This window comes from Pezoporus flaviventris, unplaced genomic scaffold (assembly GCF_033815535.1).
Source record: "Pezoporus flaviventris isolate CSIRO_AGI_PZ_B2104156 unplaced genomic scaffold, CSIRO_AGI_Pfla_v1 ptg000031l, whole genome shotgun sequence".
Lineage (NCBI taxonomy): Eukaryota > Metazoa > Chordata > Aves > Psittaciformes > Psittacidae > Pezoporus > Pezoporus flaviventris.
The window spans coordinates 18,273,260-18,295,207 of record NW_026892579.1 but is presented as its reverse complement, the minus strand read 5'-3'; the positions used below and the strand labels follow the sequence as shown (position 1 = coordinate 18,295,207).

Below are 21,948 nucleotides of genomic sequence, written 5' to 3'. Positions count from 1 at the left end.
AGCATTAGCAGACAGATGTGCTGCTCTTCCATGTTTTTAAATTATGAACTGGCACCAGTTTTCAGTTTTATTATTAAAAATATGAATGCTATTAGCAGCTGCAGCTTCTTCTACATCAAGAAAAAAATACCCTATTGCTGCTTTATTAAATACTTTTTGTTGCTACATCTGTATTTTTTTATCATAATTTATTTTGAACCTTTCATGTTAAAGTTCTTATTTTGAACCAACAAGCTGGTATCTCAAGAGTCCATACATACATTTATTGTAAAGAAAACCTTTTATTCTGCTTGTTCTTTTCACTGGAGAAGATACTACAATGTTTTAAAATACTGGTGAATACAATTGTAATCTACATCTTGGTTTTGGCATGGCAGAAACATGTTGGTTAACTATGAACTTACTCCCGGCTATGAGAAATGTGTGTGTGAACTCGTGGGTGTTTACTGCCAATAAAATAGTACAACAATTCAATAGTTCAGAAAAAAGGGAGAGGTTACTTTTCAAAATGCTTCAGTCATGTGAAAGGGGAGACAAAGTTCAGCTGATGCCCACTGGAACTTGGGTTTGGTTTTTGTTTAATCTGGTTCTGCTGATGCACAGGTGAGTGTACTCGTGAGGACAAGACCATACACATGCGGTGCACAGACTCATGGTCTGGGGTTTGGAAACAAAGTGACACATTTGCACTTACCAGGTTTTATTCTTTGTAGAATCACAGAATGGTTTAGGTTGGAAGGGACCTTAAAGCTCATCCAGTTTCAACCTTCTGCCCTGGGCAGGGAAACCTTCCACTAGACCAGGTTGCCCAAAGCCAAGCTCCGTCCAACCTGGCCTTGAACACTGCCAGGGATGGGGCATCCACAGCTTCTCTGGGCAACCTGTACCAGTGCCTCAGCACCCTCACAGGGAAGAATTTCTTCCTAATACCTAATCTAAATCTACCCTCTGTCAATTTAAAGCCATTCCTGCCCTGACTCCTCTTTGCTACTGTACAATGTTATTAACCCTACTCTTAAGTACTGAGGTTCTGATCAGAAAATGGAATACAAAAGGACTACACAGACTACTCGTTGTACGTGGAAGTTAAATGCAGACATCTAAAATCCAGTTGCCAATGGAAAACACAGAAGACCAAAACTCAACGCATGGCTTGTTTTGGTGAACAGCGTTAAAGTAGCTCCTGCTTGAGCTCCGCAGTGATTAAGAAACAGGGGAGGTGTTATTTCCTGAACAGGCTGAACTGAACTTCACGCAGGTGGCACTGAATGGGATAGTCCCACCTCCGCCTTTGTTTCTGGCACAAGTTCCTGCTACTTCCCCATCAGCACTACCACCCTTCACAGCTGGGTTTGGGTTTTTCATCCTTTTCAGGTGCTGCTGTTCGGGGGATACAAGACTGACACATCACACAGCCAGCAGGAGATACGGACCGCAGCGTACCCCTCGGCTTCCTTAAGCATTGCTGTGCAGTCCGCACGCACCCATACGGTCACTAATACCACCCGGCGGTGTATGACTGCCCGCATCGCTGCACACACTGAACGCGGCGCCGTTTCCAAGCCCTTCGGGTCTCCTCACCCTCTGAATCGAGGTTCGTGCTGCGGCAGCAAAGCTGCTGCCCCGTCCGCCCCTCACCTCGCCCTTTGGCGATGCCCCCACAACTTCGCCCCTCCCGGGGCCCGGCAACCACCGTGGGCAGGCGGCGCTGCTCCGAGATGAGCTTGGGGGTACCTTCCGACCAGCTCCCCGGGTTTGTTCCACGTGGAAAGGCTAAATTCGGTAAAAGCGGAGGGTAACCCTCCCGGCCGGCGGGAAGACACCCACCGTCCGCCAGGGGGCGCCCCACCCACAACCCTCCGCCTCCCTGGCAAGGCTTGGGGTGGGGGGAAGACTATCCGCGCGGAAGGGCCGCTGACTCGATGGTGAAGAGAGGGAGGGAGGCGGGGCGCTCTAGGCGGCGGCGGCGGCGCTGCACTCTATGGTGTAATGGGAGGAGCGGCGAGGCACGGCGGACGGCTCTGGCCCGGCCAGTTTGGCGCCTTCGGCGGGCACGATGTCGTCGCCGAAAGGTGAGGGCGGAGGCGCTGGTCAGTCAGGGGGAACCGTGGCTCTCGGAGGGAGGTGCGGACATAGAGGGGGGGCAATCCCGCCCCCACCCAAGATGAAGCGGGACCCGCGAGCCAGCGGCTCTCCCCGGCGCAGGGCGAGTGGAACCATCCTCCCTGCCGGAGGTTGCGGCGCCGGGCGCCACCACCGCGGGAACGGGGGGGAGAGGGGCTCTGGGGGACCTTGGCGGGGAGGGGCGCTCTCCCCCCACGCCTCCCTTCCCGCCCTCTCGCTGTCCGCCGGCTGCCGGCGGGGCTGCGTGGCGGAGCCGCCGCCTCTCCCGCTCCGGTGTGTGTGAGCCGCCGTCCGGCGGGGCAACGGGCCGCCGGGACTCGCTGGGCCGCCGATGGCGCCGCCGCCCCGGAGCCGGCAGCGGCTGAAGGTGGCCCTAAGGGCAACGGTGCCTCTGTGGGCCGGTACCTGCTCTGGGGGTGTTTGAACATGGTGAAAGAGCATCGCTTTCGGGGCTTAGCCCGGGGCGCTGGTGGTGGTGTGGAGACAGACCCCGCCGCTCCTCGGCACCCTCCCTGCAGGTCACTGAAGCCACCGCCGGCCCCTGGGGTGCGCTGGAGTGTGGGCGGCGGTGCCAGAACCCCGGCTCTCCCGCAGCCCTGGGGCAGGCAGGGTGGGCTTAAATGCTGAAGGAAGTCGTTGCCTGAGCCTCTGCTTGCCACCCTCATGCGGGGCCTTGCTCAGGGCGCCGCAGATCCCAGCAGCAGACTCAAAGGAGAGGGGAACCCCGGGAGGACAGGGGCCAGGAGTAGGAGGGTTTGTTCGCAGCGTATGTAGGGCCGGGTGTGAGATGCCACCGCCCGGCCGGCCGCACGCTGTGTGTGCCCCCCGTGCCTTGGGCTTCCGTTTACAATAGCGGTTGTGTGAGCCCTGTCGGAGGCCCGCATGTGTGTCCTGAGGCTTTTGGCCTGTCTGGTCCGTTTTGCTGGAAATCGTTCCATAGAATCACAGAATCAACTCGGTTGGAAAAGACCAACCGTTACCCCAGCACTGCCACGACCACCAGTAAACCCTGTCACTAAGGGCCTCATATACACAGTTTTGAACGCTCTGAGGAATGGTGATTCCACTGCTTCCCTGGGCAGCCGGTGCCAGTGCCTGATCACCCTCTCTGTGAAGCATTTTTCCAGTCTAAACCTCCCCTGGAGCAGTTTGAGGCTGTTAGCTGTTGTTCTGTCACTTGTTACTTTGATAAGAAATCAGCCACCTCCTCTGTCCATTTCATTTGAGTGGGATTTACTGAAGCCAGTGAAAGAAACTCCGAGAAAGAAAACAGCATCTTCTTTCAACTTTAAGCTTGTTTTAATTTCTAAGCTGGTTTAAGTTCAGACTTACCAGCAAGAAGATATGGGTACCCCAACTAAGCTTCCCTTCAGTCCCCAGCGCTGCATTGGTACTGATACAGACAAGTGAGCCAGGCTGGAGAAACCAACCACAATCAGCTTTTCACATAATGCTAGAACTCTGAAAGGGTGGTCAGGCATTGGCACAGGCTGCCTAGGGAAGTGGTGGAATCACCATTCTTCAGTGTTCAAAACCATGTAGATGAGGCCCTTAGTGACATGGTTTACTGTTTGTCATGGCAGTGCTGGGGTAGTGGTTGGACTTGATGATCTGACAGGTCTTTTCCAACCGAGTTGATTCTGTGATCATGATCATAGTTTCATTGTATCCTGCTGCATTTAGTTTACAAACTGCTGCCAAACTGGGACATTCGTTTATTTATTTATTTTCAAAGAGTAGTTAACATAGGCAGGGATTAAATTTAGTTTTAATTTGGTAGTGCATAGGCTTAAAATCTTAACATGTAAAAACAGGTTGTTATAATTTCTGTCAGCACTAAAACATCATTAGGAAATCTGTTCTTGTAAGGTTGGGCTGGGTTAACTTTATTTCCTGGCTTTTGTGGCCTTGTGTTCCCACCACCCCTCCCCACGATCCAAATGCAATTTAAAAAAGGATTATAGCTTGTCTCTCCTAAGCATTGTTAGTCCAAAAACTAATTGGCTCTACCTTTTAAAAGTGGTTACTGACGTGGGTGAGATTTTTATCTGTAAGGAAGTAGCTAATTTAAACGATGGCAGCAGCAGGAGGTATTAACTGTACCTTGCAGAAATGTTATGCAATAAGAGACATCGTTGACTGGAAAGAAAAGTGAACCTGAACATCAGTTGCACTGAATTCAGCAATTCATTCCCATATTAAATGAACAAAGTTATTACAGATCTGCCTGGAGCTTAACTGTTAGCTCATTCCCTAATCATCACAGGAATATAAATTTATGCCAATTAGAATTATGTTTCTTTGGAATATTCAGATAATGGCCTGGAAGATGCTGCTGAGTGACCAACATCCAGCCATCAGATGCTGTATGTAATAAATAACAATTTACCAGGTTTTGTAGACACTACCCATTTGCTAATGTCTCATGTCACAAAAGTCATGCCTTTGTGCAGAGCAGTCCTGTTTGGAGTTGTCTCTGTTCTCTTTTAACGGTAGGGATGCAGTCTGAGCTGTTCTCTGAACTGTTCACATTCACCCAATGGAACTCTCAAGCCACGGAGGACAGCTGTGTGGAAAACTGCCTTTCACCAGCTGGCTTGAGGCAGGCTGACTCCCAGATTATGCAGGATAGCAGTTGATTTGGGGCAAAACTGTTACAAGGATTGCTACTGTTGTTCCATTGTAGCAGTGGGGAAGATAGTGGGGATAACACATATGATACATACTCATTGTATGGTTTAATTTACTTCAGTAAGTAAATAACCCTTCGTGGCAGGAGGGTTGGAACTCGATGATCTTAAGGTCCTTTCCAACCCTAACCATTCTGTGATTTTAATAGCCTCTAATGATTCTAATAGCCTCTAATGATTCTAATAACCTCAGTGTTTTCTATTGTCAGTAATTTTTCAGGAAAGCCTTTTGTGTGAAGTTCCACCACTGTCCTGAGCAGAATTCTCTTCTGTGAACTCAGGTGGAAAATAAGGCTGAAAGAAATGCTGCTTTACTTATCAAGATTTGCTAGATTGAATCCCTTCTCTGCTGATACTTTTCTTTTTGCTTTTAATAGTCTGCCAACGCTCTTTGTGTCAGACTTCAATATGCTACGTGGAGAGGGTCAGAGGAGGCTTTTACTGTCACCTAAGGAGCAGGAAAGGAAAGGAAGGGGTTTTGATTACTATTACATAAATATTAGTCTATGATTAGTTTTCTAGAATGGAGAACGATTATGAGGGCAAGAGGACATCCTATTTTCAAACAGCTGATGTTCCTGTACAAGCTGCTTTGAGAAGGGACTTTAAAAATTTGACTTAAACTGTTTATAGGAAGCATTTCACAACACTAATTATTGTATGCTGCCACAGTAGCATACAGTGCTCCAGCTGGAGAACACCCTGTTTCAGTCCTTAAGTTAAAATGAAGGGCATGCTGAGTGGTCATCTTTGTTTTCTTTCAGAAAATGTCAGCTTACTGTTCAAGTTGTACTGCCTCACGGTGATGACCCTGGTTGCTGCAACATACACAGTCGCGCTGCGGTACACAAGGACAGTGGGGACAGAACTGTACTTTTCAACGACGGCTGTGTGCATCACTGAAGTTATCAAGTTGTTCTTGAGTGTGGGCATCTTGGCTAAGTAAGTGTGGGAATGCCAGTCAGTATTTTGAAAACAAATCCTGGCTTCTAACCTCAGATTCTCAGATACTGAAGTACAAATATATTTGAGAATGTGGCTGGACAGTCATGCTGTGGAAGACTCGTTTTAGAGTGGGTTAGAGCTTGTGAGTTCTCCTCAACTGAAACTGCTTTGTAAACAGCACAGTATTCAGGTGTGTCCTTTCTGCATATTTTCTATTTTTCTGTTATGCTTTGGAATAGGTTCAAAATGTCAGCATGGATTATCCGTGATGTTTTGGGTCTTCATTGGTGTAGGTGAAAGCTGAACTGTGAGCCGTTGTCTGCTGAGTTATACAGAATTGTAATGTTCCTGCTCATAAATTTCCCAAACAGTGTTGCAGACAGGCATTTTGCTGTCTCTCTTAAGCTGGGGAATCAATGCTGAAAAACAGTGGACAGAAAATATTTAGAGTTTCTGTAATCCCAAACTGTTGCTAAGAACTAGAACTTCAGTCCACATGTGAGCATCTAAAGTAAGGAGGCCCTCAGCTTTCATGTGCTACGTTCTTCTTGGAAGAATCTTTATATTCTCTACTTTTCCAAAGCCCGATTCTTGCTGTTGTAGTAGAATTTGTTCTTTTAGGGCCCCTGCTTATCTCTGTGGCTTTTGGTACATCAGAAGGCTGGTTGTTTTGTGCTAGAGAATCATGGAGTCACATGGTATACTTCAGATTTTTATCAGAACATGTCTACTTAACATCAAAACAGCATTCTAGCTTGCTTTAGAAATGAGACAATATTTGGATTTGATAAGGCAGCTGTGGCAAGCTGCCTTTTGTTTAAGCTTTCATTAAATGTAATGTGTTAGAAAAGGCAAGTGTGACCGGTGGCCGATTTCTGTTTTCCTTTTTATGCACCCTGGGCTTTTCCCTCTTCCAGCACAAAATGTTGGTAAGAGGGTCTCTGCCAATGAGTGATTCCACTGTGGTTCTCAGAGTGTTGTTGCCAGCGTGGATGCTGATCCAGACCGCCTTCAGGAGATTGTAGCAACCCACGTTTCTCAATAGTGGTGGTTACTTTTAATTTGGAAGTCTGTTACATTTTTAGAACAGCCCTGCACCGCCAAAGATCCATTTTGCCCATCGTCCTCCCTTTGACAGTAACCAGCAGAGGATGCTTATAACAGAAGTATAGGCGATAGGGCAAGCACTTTCTTTAGCTGTTGGCAGAAGCTTGTGGATTTCCCAGCCTGGATGCTATGTGCACACTGTGGCTGTAGCACCTAACAGTCCTGTCCTCTGTGGGATTGTCCTGTTTCTTTTTGATCTGTTAGTCCCTAATGTGTCTGTGAAATGACTTCTGCAGTGTAACTACATGGTATGTGAAAAAGTACTTATTAATGAACACTTTGTCTAGCAGTGTCACTGGATTCTGTCTTCTTGGGTTGACAGACATCAAGAATAATTCTTCTCCTTTAATTTTTATTTTCTGATCTCTACAGGTACATTGTGTTTTCAGAACTCATTCATTTTCTAAGCTGAGAGTTCTACTCTGACTTTTCCCTGATCATCCTAGTACCCATCTCCACAGCATTTCCAGTATTGTTACATCCTTTTCGTAACAGGATCCAGAGCTTCATGAAACATTCAGGACGTGAACATGCCATGGCATTAGTCAGAGAGGTGAAGGTGCTTTCTCTCTTGGTCTCAGTCCCTTTCCTAAGGATTCATAACGTTCTGCTCATTTCTGTGAATACATCTGAGCCTTGATCTGGTGCTCTCGTAAGGCTACTCACATCTTTTTTCCAAATGCCTGTAACTGGTTTAGAGATGGTTGCTGTAGTATGGAGTTGTTATTTCCTATGATTCTTTCTCATTTATTGACAACTGAGCTTTATTTGCCAATTAAAATGGGGTGGGTCTGAGTCACTGAGTTGTTTGAAGGTTGTAATAAAGGTTATAATATCTATTCTGATTTAGTCAGCCAGTGGTGTGTTTTTCTTCATACTGGGGAGAGAGGTGGGCACCAGAAGACACTATTTGTCAGGCCATGTTCATCTCTTAATGGCAGGATGTCTCGGTTGCTGGTGGGTCTGGGTGCCTTCCTTTGCCACCCAGGTAACTGAGCTGTTTCTCAGATGGCCAAAGATCTAGTGAATTCTGCTCAGTGTAGTGAAAGAACTATTGAAAGTTTCTTTTTGCGTATCATGTATAATTGAGTATAATCAGTAAAATTTGCCAATTTCCTAGTAATCTCCCATTTTAGCTCACTTACAAATATGCTCAACAGCATAAATTCCAGCATAGTTTCTTTCAGTGACTTCTTTACAGCTTCCTCCAGTTTCAAAGTCCTAACCGATTTTTCTCACTCCAAACAAGGTGCCTTTGTAGTTTAATAACCAGTTAGGAGATAGCATATTGTCCTGGGTTCAGCAGTAGCAGTCATGTTTCTCCTTCTTGGTATCTGGTGCAGTGCAGTGTTTTGACTTTCGGCTCGGGAACAGAGCTCATAACAAGGATGTTTTGGTTTGGCCAAGGACTTTGTGAGCCTCATGCTCTGCCAGGGAGGAGGGGAAGCCAGGAGGAAGCAGAGACAGGACACCTGACCCAAGCTAGCCAAAGAGGTATTCCATACCACAGCACGTCATGCCCAGGATGTAACTGAGAGTTAGCCGGAAGGGCTGGGACTGCAGGGTTGGAGTAGGTATGGGTTGGTGCTTGGTCAGGCTGGGGGGGGGGCAAGTTATCGGTCGGCTGGTGGTGAGATGTTGTATTCTCTTCCCTTGTTATTTCCTTTATCGTTGTTATTGGTGGTAGCAGCAGTGATTTGTGTTATACCTTAGTTACTAAACTGTTCTTATCTCAACCTGTGGGAGTTGCATTCTTTTCGATTCTCCTCTCCGTCCCCCCAGGAGTAGGGGGATGGAAAGAAGGGGGGGAGTGAGTGAACGAGTTACCTGACTGGGTTTAAACCATGACATATATGATCCGTTTTTTCTGTACAGAGGGATACATTTGGGTGGGTACCTTTTCCTTTTTGAACCAGCCAGCACTGATAATGCTACATACAGGATACTGGGGTATGACTCTCATCTTGTTCCGCCTGCAGAATTTGTTTTCTTACATTCTTACTCCACTGTGTTTACTTTTAAGGTTTCTCCTGGAAGGCACATTGAATGGATGAATGCCAAAAGATTTCTTTTAAAAGAGGTGTTTATGATAGTTTAAACTGTGTTAATTGTTTACTCAACTGTACTCTCAACTTCTCATATTTATTTGAAGTCCAATTCACCATCTGGTAATTACATTGTCGACATTCTTAGATGGTACATAATTAGCAATGGGTGAAGAAAAGTAAAGGAGATTTGCAAACTCTAGTTTTAACTTCAGCTTTTCTAATGAATGAATGTTTCTGTTGCAGAACTGATTGTTATTAGTATCTCTCACTCATTCAGACCTATGAAGAAAATAGAGTATGTTTTTTAAGTTGAATCTAGATCACCATCAGAAACACTCAATTCAAGCTAGCTTTTTTATTTTCTTATTTGATTTTGCAATGTAATCTTTGGACACCTTATTTTAATTTTCATTTGTTCACAGAGGCTTGTTTTAAATTCTTTTTTTGTGTAGATTTATATCTGGCTCCACATGATCTTTATACTTAAGATATACTTATATCAAGAGACTCTTGATAAGTGCATGCTTCAGAAAGCACACCCACTGCAAAGATGAACTAGTTAATCTTCTTGCTCTCAAAACCTTAAGTGAAAATGGTGCTTACTGGACACCTGTTATTCTTCATTGATGAAATTCCTTGCTGGAAGTCAAAGTAGACAGACACTACTGTTTCTGCTGTGACTTTGACTTTAAATCAGCTAATTCACTGAGCATGGTCTGAACAGAAGCAGGTATAGTTTAAATATTATTTTCTTGTTTAACAGTCTCCCTTAGTATCAGCAAATAGAAGAAGCCATTACTGTGTGGTATTTTTTAACTTCTTAGTCTCACAGAGTAGACCTATATCTCTGATAATTACATGTTATTTGCAGTTATATATTTCAGATAGAAGCACTTCAGTCCAGCTGCACTTTGGTATCACCAGGGACTCTTGCTTTTCTTGTACATCTCTAGGAGAGAAACTTGGTGAAAGGGTCATGAGAGGGTAGAGTACCTAAATCTTTGTAGAGAAAAAGTTTTAAGAACCTGGAGCACAGAGTTACAGGAACAGAAAATATGCAGGAACAAGGTGGTTAGTGAAGGAGCCTGGGGCATAGAGAGATGGCTAATTTTGGTAATTATTTATAAGAGTTTGGGGCAGGTAGATGACACATTTGTGAAAAAGAAAGAAGCTGAGTTATGGTTGAAATGTGGGGAACTGGGCTTCTGGAATGCAGAAGAGGATGAGCCATTTGTTCATATGCATGTGTAATGGAAGCAAAAGGAGTGTTGAATTCAAAGACAATACAGATTGCACGTTGAGAGGCCTGTGGGAGGGGACAGGATGTTGGTATTAGTCAGTGACCAAGCAAGAGAGGAATGCAAAGGGGGAACATGGAACTTGGGGAGAGCTGGGAAGGGAACTGGAGGTCTTTAGTGGCAGTGACAAGTAAGCAAGAATGTCAGATTGATGTGCCAGTGACAAGGGTGAACAGTGCAAAGGTCAGCTTTAATAAGCTGAGGAGCAAGCTGCAAAAAGGGACAGAAGCAAATAGCAGCATGTTCTTCCCCACTGCCTGCTGTTTCACATGCTGTAATTGCATGTGGGAGATGTGTGAAGGTGCAAGGTGACAGGGAGCTGCCGCACACTCTGCCAGACCTCTTCAGATGTGGGCTGGTGCTGGTCCAGCATCTCCTGCAGCACAAGAGAGAAGAGGAAAACAGGGCTGGCTGAGGAATGAAAGGTGTTTCCAGCTCAGTAGTGTGCAAGGGTACAATCTTTTTTGTCTGTGCTGTGAAGCCCAGTTTAAAGGAGAACTGGAAAAGCACAGGCATTTGACATCACACACAAATATTAATATCCCCACAAAAAAGGGTGGAGGGAAAACAACAGCCTTCTGTCCCACTGCCTGTATGCTTAGTGACTTATTCCACTGTTTACAGTGTTCATGGTTGTTGTTTACTTTACTACACATTAATGCATCTAACCTCCTCATTCCAGAATGCCTTCCTCACCTTCAGGGGTTTCTACTTGTTGATAACCTCACTGTTTTAATATATCTTTAATAAGCAGAGGGTACAACTGATTGTTGAGAACAAACTTTCAGCCTTCCCATAGGACTCAGTGATTTGATTTCTGTTAACAAATATCAGTTTAAGAGAACCCTCTGTTATACTTTATTTTGCAGAGAAACTGGAAGTCTGGCAAGGTTAATAACATCTTTAAAAGAAAATGTATTTGGAAGTCCTACAGAACTGCTAAAATTAAGTGTTCCATCTTTGGTATATGGTCTCCAAAACAATATGGCGTTTGTGGCTCTTAGCAACTTGGATGCAGCAGTCTACCAGGTAATACATGTTTTTGTCAGTAACTGGTCTGTAAATATGTTTCCTGTTTCATGAGGCATGTGTGCTAGGTATTTGTCTGCCTACCATGTGGTACTCTCTTTAACCTCAGTGTTAAAAGCCAGATGATGCTTTGTTATATTCGGAGCATACACTCTGTTTTAGAGCTGTCTGTTTTAGAGCTCTGCTCAGCTAACCCACTCACTGCTGGAGTCGCTTCAAATTCACTTTATTGTAATTGGCAATGATACCAAACCCAAGGGATCAGTAGGAAGTCAGTATGAAATTGTATTTGTCATTCTGTAGTTGAATTCTCTATTTTGTTTTCTTGGTTTGGAGGAGTTTATAAAACCACATCCTCTAAACTATATTCCCACCTTAGGTGACATACCAGTTGAAGATCCCTTGTACAGCTTTATGTACAGTCCTAATGCTAAACCGTACCCTTAGTAAGCTGCAGTGGTTCTCTGTCTTCATGCTGTGCGGTGGTGTTACCCTTGTTCAGTGGAAGCCTGCTCAGGCTACGAAAGTACAGGTAAGAGTTTATATTTTGCCACTTCACAATGAAGAATATACTGCATTATACTTTGTATTTCACTTCACAGCAGCTGGGATTACAGTGAAGTTTATTATATCCCACAGAGCAGTGTCTGTTTCTTATTTCCAGCCACTTCATCTACAACATAACCACCAGTCTGCTCATTCTTTTTCACATTTATTGCATACCAGTTGAGGCAGGCTTGTGGTATTGCTCCAGTCGTGCTGGTTGGAAAGGCAACTGATTGCTACAATTAGTATAAATTACTACAGTCATCATAAGCAGCCTAATGCACCATCATAGGGGTATCTGAGTAGTGTTTCCAGCAGTTGGCCCTGGTATCAATTGCAGCTGTTGGAGCAGAGAACTTGAATCAAAGCACTTGGCAAAATCAGGAGGGAAACTCCAGTGCCTGGTGGGTGTGGGTATGTCATTTAAACACACCCTTCAGAGGCACTGACCTAATCCTGTTCGAGGAAGAAACAAGTGTCTTCAGCAGCTGAGACGTAAGCAACAGGTCAGTGGCATTAGTGGGAAGGGCAGGTCCAGCAGCTGGGAGGAACACCCACCTCCAAGGAGACAGTGCTCTGTGCATGGCAGGGGTTGGTAAGGGTACACATGGGCAATGAAACCTCACACAGCTATCCCAGGCTAATCCAAAGGACAGCTCTAGCTAAGCAAGTACATTTTACATTGTAATGAAATGCTAATCATTTTGCTGTACTGAACAAAGGAGCTCTGGAATTAATTACTGTAAATTACTGAAATGTTGTGTCCTTTTTAAAATAACGGTTGATGTTGCATGCAGGTGGAGCAGAATCCATGGCTAGGGTTTGGAGCCATTGCTGTTGCTGTATTGTGTTCAGGATTTGCAGGTATAGTATTATTTCTGTATGCAGGGCACATTCAAAGGACTGCACTCATGATGTTTAAACCAGAACTTTCTACATTAGTTAGCTGCCTTTGTTGATTAAAAGATAAAAAATTACTTTACACCATCTACTCATAACTACCTTCTACTTGCAGTAATTACGGCAGATTCATGACATGATCACTCATGTCAAGCAAATGACTAGGAGCATGTACTATTGGTTTTATGTGATGCAGCTTAGAAGGCTGGTTTGCATGTGGAAGCATCTTTCAAATGGTTAGAATAATACTGTAGGGAACATCTGTAATGACTTGGTACAATTAATTAATGTACATCAGTTTTATAGATTGGGCTTTACAGTGAATAGCTGCCTTATGGGGATCACACAAAATAGCTGCATTCTTTTATACAGGGAATAGTGGGGCTTCTTGCTCTGTTCTTGCACTTAGCTCAGCCCCGGAATACATTTTGCCATGGTCCTATAGGTAGTATATCTAACTGAGATGCAGAGGCAGCATGAGAAGGGCAGAGAGGAAGATGAGTAGCAAGAAGCCTAGATAGACCACATGAAGGAGGTCTGGTTTGGTTTTGTTCTACAGCCAGCATTTCCCCTCAGGGTAGTTCTCTGGCTTCTGCAGAAGGAGACGAGAACTTCAGGACAAGTGAGCTGGTGCTGAGAAACAAGGAAATGCAAATTACTTCTTATTTGAAAACTGGCTCACAGGGGCATATTTATCTGTCTGTGAACTGGATTCTTTCCCCTCCTTCTGTAAGAAAAACAAGGTACTGTCACAAGGTACTGTCACTCACCTCTAGTACTGTACAATCATGCAAAACCAATCTTGTGCTGTGCATACACGGTCATTACTTGTGGAAAACATTCTGGTTGACAGGGGAGGAAAGGAGAAGTGTGTCGCTTTTCTTCGGCGTCTTCCCAGTGAAATGGCAGACAGCTTTTCTTCTAAAGGTCTGCAAATTCAGACCATCAAAAGAGCTGATGCAGGCAGCTTTAGAGGATTTAGACACATACAGCATTCTTCTCCCACAGGATTGCAGCTTGGGTGTTTCCTCACCAACAGCTGTAGCTTTGAGGCAGCTGGGAGGACAGAGCATTTCTTCTATGGAGCTCCTCGTGCCCTTGGGGCTTTACATGTTGAAAACATAAATACTGTTCAAACTCCTTTCCTCTACTTCCTTCCCACACAGACATGAAGAAGCCATTTTGGCACTGAACCTTCAGTTTCTGGACTGACCATGCTAAGTGGTTTATATTATTCCAGCAAAGTCAACAAAGTTATGTGGTTTTTGTCCCTCAGAGACAGAAAATAAGTTTTTTCTTCAAACCACCTATCCTGTGATAATTTCCAAGCATCCGGCAGACCAGCAATGCTTATAAAAGCATTCGACAAATATATAATGCAGATCCCTTGTAACTTGAAACAGTACTGAAGAGTAATTTCTCCTAAACAGCACCCATTCCTTCCTTCATCTTGCCTAGTGGTGATTTTCATGCATTTTCAGACATCTGAAAGCATAGTTCCATTGCTTTGCTTACCCTTGCCTTAGTTTATAAAATTTACAAGTATGGTTGATACTCAAGCCAAATCTCTGGTACCTGATTATGTCTGTGTGTGCTTTGTGGGCCTTCTCAGCTGGCAGAAATCTCAAGGTAGATTCTTCTGGGTTCTTTTAAGCACTGCAGTTGATAAGGATGCTGGGGTTTTGTTGATGTTAGACTTAGAATCATAGAATCGTTAGGGTTGGAAAGGACCTTAAGATCATCTAGTTCCAACCCCCCTGCTGTGGGCAGGGACACCTAATGCTAAATCATATCACCCAAGGCCTCCAGAAATCTGTATTCATATGAGAATAATATCATGTTTCCTTGGTGGTTTTTTTTTATTATTTGTACCCCTGAAATATAAATCTGTTCTCTGATTTATTCCCCATACTGTATTAAATTATAAATTGCATTTTTCATGAATAAAAATATAGCAAGACCTTCCTTGAAGCTACCTCGGGGATTTTGGGATGTGTGCTTAGGGCTTCTGACTCACAGATCTTTTCTTTCTGCCATCTTTGTCAGTTCTATATACTGTTCTGATATGATTATGAAGGCTCTTGGGTGACATTAATCAGCAATAATTACTCAGGAGGGCTCACACCAGAAAGTTGTGGAAGTGGCTGAGACGGTCTAAGTCCAGCAAACTGCTGTCTGTGTTTTGAAATCCTGAGGAAATTCCACAGATAAGCAGAATCCTGGTGTGGGAGCAGTGGTTAAAAAGGCAGGTAGTGATGGCCTTGTCAAATGTCAGCCTTTTAGCCTGACGTACACCTCCCAAGTAGAGTCATGAAAAGGTATTTGGGGAATTTCATTGAGGCAGAGCATAAAAGTAATGCTGAGCAGTGTGGCATTGTGAACAAGGGCTTTAGATTAAAATGAATTCCATTTCCTCAAAACCAATCTGTAGTTTCAGTTATCAGGAAGCGTCAGTTTTGATTTGCTCTTGTAATCCCCTGAAGCTGTGGTTTCAGAATGTGGCTGCTCTGCCAAGCACTTTGCAAGCACAAGGCTTCTGAGGAATTCTCAGTCTCAGTACTGAGCTAATACAGTCCCACCCCTGTTTTCAGTTTTTTACTGCTAAGAATCCCAATGGAGGGGAAAAAAGTTGTTCTCCATCATACTGAAATACGTAAATACTGCCCGGGCAATAAAATACCAGGTGCCAGGGTGAAAGGTTTGGTTTTTTTTCTTGGTGTAGAACTGTACAGAAGAAACTGCTGGACAGAAACCTGGCAAATCAAACAGAAATGAGGAGTAGTTTCAATTGTCAATGATTTGTTACAACAACTGTAAAGAGAAATAGAATCTATTTTTGACATTCCATACCCATTAAAATCCTGTTGTGGAAGACATACGTTGGCAGGATGTGGTGTTGAGTCCTTGGCATTTTGAACAGTGTGTAGGACAAGATGATTGCAGTGGAACCAATGGTTCATGGTTCACAGTGTTCGAAGAACGACACTTCATCTCACTGAAACCCTGTTTTTTTTCTTTTCTTTTTAGGAGTCTATTTTGAGAAGGTCTTGAAGAGTTCAGATACTTCCTTGTGGGTGAGGAATATTCAGATGTACTTATCCGGGATTGTGGTGACTTTATTTGGTGTGTACATGTCAGACGGAGCCCAAGTCCTTGAGAAAGGGTTTTTCTATGGCTATACATGCTACGTCTGGTTTGTCATCTGTAAGTATCTTGTGGTTTTAGGATCTTGTTACATTGTTTTGCTTTTTTTAACTATGATATAACTGATTGCACAAAGCTACAAATCCAATCTGATGCACTTTTTTGTAATGTGCTTTGAAGGATTTTATTTAAAAGTATCATTTTCTTGGAAATTATTCACTTGTCCAATTTAAAATTGTGCTGAAGCAGCAGTCTAAGTAACAGTAGTGGGTTGATCATCTTTAAATTAGTTGTATCTGAGCTACTAGATGCCATGCAGACATCCCATTTTGCTGAATGTTGCATTAAATCATCAATTAGGTCGACATAGCCTAAACAAGGAGTACACCACTGGAGTAAAATGCATCATTTGGAGAGTAACCTATTGCACCTTTACTAACAGAAAACTGTTTATCTGCTTTCCAGTTCTTGCCAGTGTAGGTGGCCTCTACACCTCGGTGGTTGTTAAGTACACAGATAACATTATGAAAGGCTTTTCTGCTGCAGCAGCCATTGTTCTTTCAACTGTGGCATCAGTCGCTCTCTTTGGCCTCCAGATAAGTAAGTGCCTTTTTGCCTTTGATGTAACTAGGTGTGTTTCCTTCCTGACCAGCAGGCTGCTTGGTAGCGGGCTGTATGCCATTCATACCAAAGCAGTCTTTTGCATCTCCTTTGTATTTTTCTGGTTTTAACTTTGTCTTCTCCAGGACTTCTGTGCACTAGTGTATTGCATAAGGTGCCTGATGATACTGTGCTTTCAGAGGCATTTATGGTTTGCTCTTTTAGAGGCATCCTACAACCTCAAAAGGAAAGGTTCTTTGTGTTTTAAACAGCTTATGAGTTCATACAGCTTTATCATAGAATGGTTTGGGTTGGAATGGAATGGACCTTAAAGATCGTCCAGTTCCAACCTCCCTGCCATGGGCAGGGACACCTTCCACTAGACCAGGTTGCCCAAAGCCCCATCTAACTTGGCCTTGAACACTTCCAGGGATGGGGCAGCCACAGCTTCGCTGGGCAACCTGTGCCTGTACCTCACCACCCTCATAGTGAAGACTTTATTCCTTGTATCTAATCTGTATCTACCCTTTTTCAGTTTAAAGCCATTACCCTTTGTCCTGTCACTACATGTCCCTGTAAAAAGGCCCTCTCCAGCTTTCTTGTAGGCCCCTTTAAGCACTGGAAGCTGCTATAAGTTCTCCCTGGAGCGTTACCTTCTCCAGGCTGAACAAGCCCAAATCTCTCAGCCTGTCTCTATAGGAGAGGTGCTTCAGCCCTCTGATCATCTTCGTGGTCCTTCTCTGCATTCACACCAACAGGTCCACATCCTTCTTATGATGTACATTGAGCCACTGACCACAGCATTTTGAGTGTGACCATCCAGCCAATTCCTTACCCACGGAGTGGTCCACCCATCAAATCTATGCTAGAGACAAGGGTGTCATGCACGACAGTGTCAAATGCTTTTCCCAAATCCAGGTAGATGATGTCAGCTGCTTTTCCCTTATCCACCAATGCCTAGCCCCACTGCAGAAGGCCACCAGATTTGTCAGGCAGGATTTGCCCTTAGCAAAGCCATGTTGGCTTTACTCATGAATCACTTTCTGATGCAGTTTAGTGTGTGATACAGCTGCTTATCCAAGACTGCTGTTGATAAGGTATCATTTCTTGTTGGTTTTAGTACAGCCAGTGCCAGTTTAGTTCCTTGGCTTGCAAGGGCTTTACACATCACTGTTAAGTTATACCTGCTACTGCATTAACTTCTGCCTTCCCCATTTGCTGTGGACACCACCACATGAGAGCAAGTCAAAGAGGAGCTGGGGGCGTGACTGATATGTGGTGAATATTTCTGAGAGTAAAGAGCAAATTGCTCTCGGCTGCTCTGCAACCACAAATAATTTTCTCTCTGATCAAATCTGCGTCTGATACTATACCTAGTAGCTCCTGCTCAGGCCTTTGCTCTTTAGGTTTGGGTGTGTTCCGCTTTCCTGCGATAATCCAAAGATGGGACTGGTGATCTTTCTAAGAAAGTGTCATTAATAGTGTTTCTTAATCCTGTCTAGATGTGGAAAGACAAACGGTGTGTTATCGCACGCTTTATCACACCCACTGTCTCTCTATGATTAAGTTTATTGAAATGTAAGCCTTCTGGATGGCATCTGGAAGTGCAGGAAATGTTTCACACTTGCTTTTTTGACGACCACCATGTTCTTGCTGATACAAGACTAATTGAAAGTGTGGGGACTGAGCAAATGCTAGAGTCCTCAGTGACAGAGGATGATCTAGGTTCTGTGAATTATTAACAACTCATTGTCCTGTTTATATAGCTTAATCTTCTGAAGGTTTCTTCTTATACAGAAGTGTTTATTTAAACTGTTTTGTCTCCTTCCAGCTGTTACCTTCTTCCTGGGTGCTCTCCTGGTGTGTGTTTCTATTTACCTCTATGGATTACCTCGACAAGACACCACAAAAATCCAGCCATCAGAGACAAAGAATTCAAAAGAGAGGCTTGCTACTGTGTGACGTTGTCCATAGAAATGGACATGCAGGCATGAGGGAAAAATTGGACTTAAAAACCTGCATTTTTTTTAAATTAGCCTTAAGCTAGTCATGGAATGGTTGAAGTGGGATAGACTGAAAGCAGAAGTTAATTCTGTTTTACATGGGGAATTTCCAGTGGCTGACACTAAGGCTACATCACAGCCGAGGAGCTGGATGGGTGTTTTACTGAAGACATTCTTCACTCACAGCGAACTGGAAAGCCCGTTTACAAGGAAAGTAGAATGAAGGAACTGAATACGCAATTGTATATAATGTATATAATAGAAGGAAATTGGTTCTTTGTGTATTTGATAAACTTCCTTGCCCTTTGAGGGCAGAAATGCCCAAAAGCTTCATAAAAATCTATTAAAAAGAGCAATCACTGCCAGCATTTTCTCTTAAACTAGTTGGCAGTTGCAGTTTGATTAACAACAGGAGAAGTGTCTCTTCTGGGTGATACATACAAGATGACCCAACTACACCAGGAATAACCATGCTTCCTTCAGGCATCACTTACTTATCTTGAAGTGATTAGAAGCAGCGCTTGCTGTTTGGTTTAAAAAGCCAGAATGAAAGACTGGTGCTTTTCTTAAGTTCTAGATTTTCTTAGACTTTTCAAATGTTTTTTATACCTGCTGTAGCTGGCAGAGGCATTTTCTCTTCTGTGCGTTTTGTCAGGCCCCAGTTGTACAGGGGAAGGTTCATGTGTGTTCTTGTATCTCTGGCTTAAGTACAAATGAGTCTACTCATTGTCAGATGAGATTTTTATCTATACACTTTCTCTCTAAACCTCTTTGTGCATAGCAAGTGATGCTTGAAAGGACTTCCTGTAATGAATGTTAGGCTTTGATTTAATGTAGGAGTGCCAACTGTGTAATTTCAACCTCCTCCCTCATTTTCTGAGGCCTCATTTAGTTCAGCCCTTACAGAAACTGCAACTCTGCACTGAGGGAAAAATTAACTGGTGTAATTTAGGCAACTTATCCCCCTTCAAAGTGGAATCAGAAACATGACCTAGTTCATATCCTGGTTAGATTCTTTCAGACATGTATTAACCATCTGGATTTTACTTGAAAGTAGGGTACGTTAAGCACAGCAAAACCAAATGCTGTTGCAGTGGGAGAGGACACTCCTCTCTGCCTTTTGCCAACTGTGCAGCTAGAACAGTGTGCCACCCTCATGCTGCTCTGATGAGTGAAGGCTGTGGTGGTGGAGATATTGTCACTCACTTGCACTACCTCACATGTAATTTCCCACCTGTGTTCAGTGATGTGATGGCTCTGTGTGCCACGTCTGACTGCTTGTACAGAGCTGAGGGAACATGGCAGGTCCTGTTCCACCAGTTGGGCAGCAAATCCTCTTCTTCCCTGTTGTCAGGTCAGTGACACAGGGAGAGGTGAGGAACAGGAGGTGACAGCTGGCAGTTGGGCTTGGCTAAAGTTACAGAATGGAGAGTGCAGTACAACACGCACGGAATAAGTCTCTGGCCTGATCTGACTCAGTTTGTTCCAATATACAGAGCACCTGCAGCTGATGTACTACTAGGCCTAAGTACACAATGGCAACTGCAAAAGGGGAGAACTTTGATCACTCAGGGCAGCACACTTAACACCACTTCCTCCACCAAAAGGCTGTTATATTTGCATGGCAAATAGAGAGCAGTTCTCTTTTATGGGAAAGACCACATAGACGAATGTCTTAAGTACACTACATCTACCAAGTGCCTGGGAGAAGGTGACTGTGCTCCCCTACATGGCAGTCAGTGTGATGGAGCATATAAACCTTCAAGAACAGGGACAGAGGTTCCAGACTGCATTAGCAGGGACACACAGGAGAGTATTTATACTATCTTAAAAAAAACCTTTTACTGAGAGATGTGACTTTACATCGCATACAGCCTCATTACATTTGAGTTACAGGTGTGATGCCAAGAAGTTTCATCCCATTGGCTAGAACTGAGCGAGCAGCTTGAAAGAGACAGCACCTTGCCTGGAAAACAAGAAGAGCCATCAGCTTACAGTATTGCGCAGAACAGAATGTGCTTCTCAGGACAGTAGTTAGGAGCAGCCTGTCAGAGGTGAGAACATCGTTTGTTTGCATCCTTCTGTACCCATGCAGAGCACTGGGAGTTGGACCTACACATGATCTAGTAACACACCAATACTGGCAGAATTCATACGTGCTGTTGATAGCCCATTGCAGGGTCAACAAAGGGACACTTTTGTCAGGGGCTGCTTTTGAAAGGAAGCTGAAAAGCAGCATTCTGCCCAGCCCTGTACCCTCAGGGCAAGGTAACCAGAGGACCTGCCTGCAGAAGAGCTAGCAATGACTAGAGAGGGAAAACCTTTCTTGCCCCAGTAGCTGTTACAGCCTGCAAATACTGCTGGAAAACCTCTGCTCACTGTGCTTGGGTTAGAGGCTGTCAAGCAACTGTGAGCTGCTTTGAAAATTTCACTCTTCCTTATCAATGTCTGCCTTAGCTGTTACACAGCTGGCTGTTTGGGAAAGGCTCCATCAACCCTGCTTCAGAAAAACAGTTCTTGAAAGCTGTCACACTGTAAGATGTTTACAATTTTTTTACAGGATAAGGCACTGAAATTTTCCTTGTAGCTTGGACTGGCTTAGTCTGTCTTCAAAGGCAGGAATACCTACAGCATCTAAGCGCAAATACAGAGCACAGCTCCATCAATTCCACTGAACTGAAAAACTGAAGTTTTTCCCCCCACCACACAGCTCAACACTTAAATGTGATTTTCTACCAAAATCAGAAACATACTTGCTTTTGAAATAGATTAAAGAGGCAGTGTAATTAGTATATCATTTACTGAGCTGTTAGGGGGTCAAACATTGCCTGGGAGATGAGTAGAAAATGATTTTTATATACTTGGAACTGCAGAGTAACAGCTGTCAGGCTCTGCTTTACCTGGAACTCCAATACTTGGGATATGTAGGTGGCAAGAGGGAGGAGACTGAGTCAGTTTTCTCCTCATTCTCTTGTCTTCCCACACAACCACTAAAGGAAACCATCAGAAATTCACCAGTGAGTTAACTTGCTCACATGTTTACTTCTGACTGGGTTTTGAGCAGTTGTCCTTATGGAGATTTGTGTTTTGGGAAGATCAGGCAGAACAGACCCCGCAGTGACAGCAGTCCCTGCCTTCCCAAAGGAGAGCCTGCCTGCTGGATGATTAGCCTGCAGGTGTGCATTCACCCCACTGGTTACACAGCTAGGCTGGCAATGCCCAAGGGAGCATTCATCTTGGTAGGGACACCCTACTCAGACCCCAGCCACATAACAGCCCCGTGCTGTGCCATACCTGTGCTACTTTAGGGGCGCTGCCTTTCACAGGAAGGGTTTTATGTGCCACAGCTGCAAGATGGCTGAAATAGAAAACACAAGGAGAATGCTGAGAACAAGCAAGTCTCTTGACAAGAGGAGTGCTATGGGCTACAAAAAGCTGCAGAACTGGAAGAGCCACAACTGCAGCAGGCCAGAGACTTATCTCCACCTGGCTGAAGGAGGGCACGGTTTTCTGT

At 44.2% G+C, this 21,948-nt stretch overlaps 2 protein-coding genes across 4 annotated transcripts in view; one reads left to right on the top strand and one right to left on the bottom strand.

Moving 5' to 3' along the window:
* The first annotated feature begins 1,914 nt into the window (after window positions 1-1,914).
* Window positions 1,915-18,814, top strand: SLC35A1 (solute carrier family 35 member A1). Its single transcript, XM_061460337.1, has 8 exons — window positions 1,915-2,072; window positions 5,579-5,756; window positions 11,082-11,241; window positions 11,621-11,773; window positions 12,585-12,651; window positions 15,715-15,891; window positions 16,297-16,431; window positions 18,263-18,814. Exons 1-8 carry the CDS (start codon window positions 2,057-2,059, stop codon window positions 18,391-18,393), a joined length of 1,017 nt encoding a protein of 338 aa, XP_061316321.1. The 5' UTR covers window positions 1,915-2,056; the 3' UTR covers window positions 18,394-18,814.
* Window positions 18,815-20,264: 1,450 nt separating this feature from the next.
* Window positions 20,265-21,948, bottom strand: part of RARS2 (arginyl-tRNA synthetase 2, mitochondrial) — a 31,951-nt gene continuing 30,267 nt past the window's right edge. For all 3 annotated transcript variants that reach the window (XM_061460334.1, XM_061460335.1, XM_061460336.1), the window contains 2 exons: window positions 21,729-21,792; window positions 20,265-20,400 (listed from right to left, as the gene is read on the bottom strand). In XM_061460334.1, coding sequence (XP_061316318.1) covers window positions 20,314-20,400; window positions 21,729-21,792 — 151 coding nt within the window. In that variant the 3' untranslated portion in view covers window positions 20,265-20,313. The remainder of the gene's footprint in view (window positions 20,401-21,728; window positions 21,793-21,948) is intronic.

What these genes read in the sequence shown, in the direction of transcription:
- SLC35A1 (XM_061460337.1), top strand. An exon ending in CTCAGGCTACGAAAGTACAG is followed by an intron (nt 11,774 to 12,584) that starts GTAAGAGTTTAT and finishes TGTTGCATGCAG; the next exon opens with GTGGAGCAGAATCCATGGCT. An exon ending in ATTGTGTTCAGGATTTGCAG is followed by an intron (nt 12,652 to 15,714) that starts GTATAGTATTAT and finishes TTTTCTTTTTAG; the next exon opens with GAGTCTATTTTGAGAAGGTC.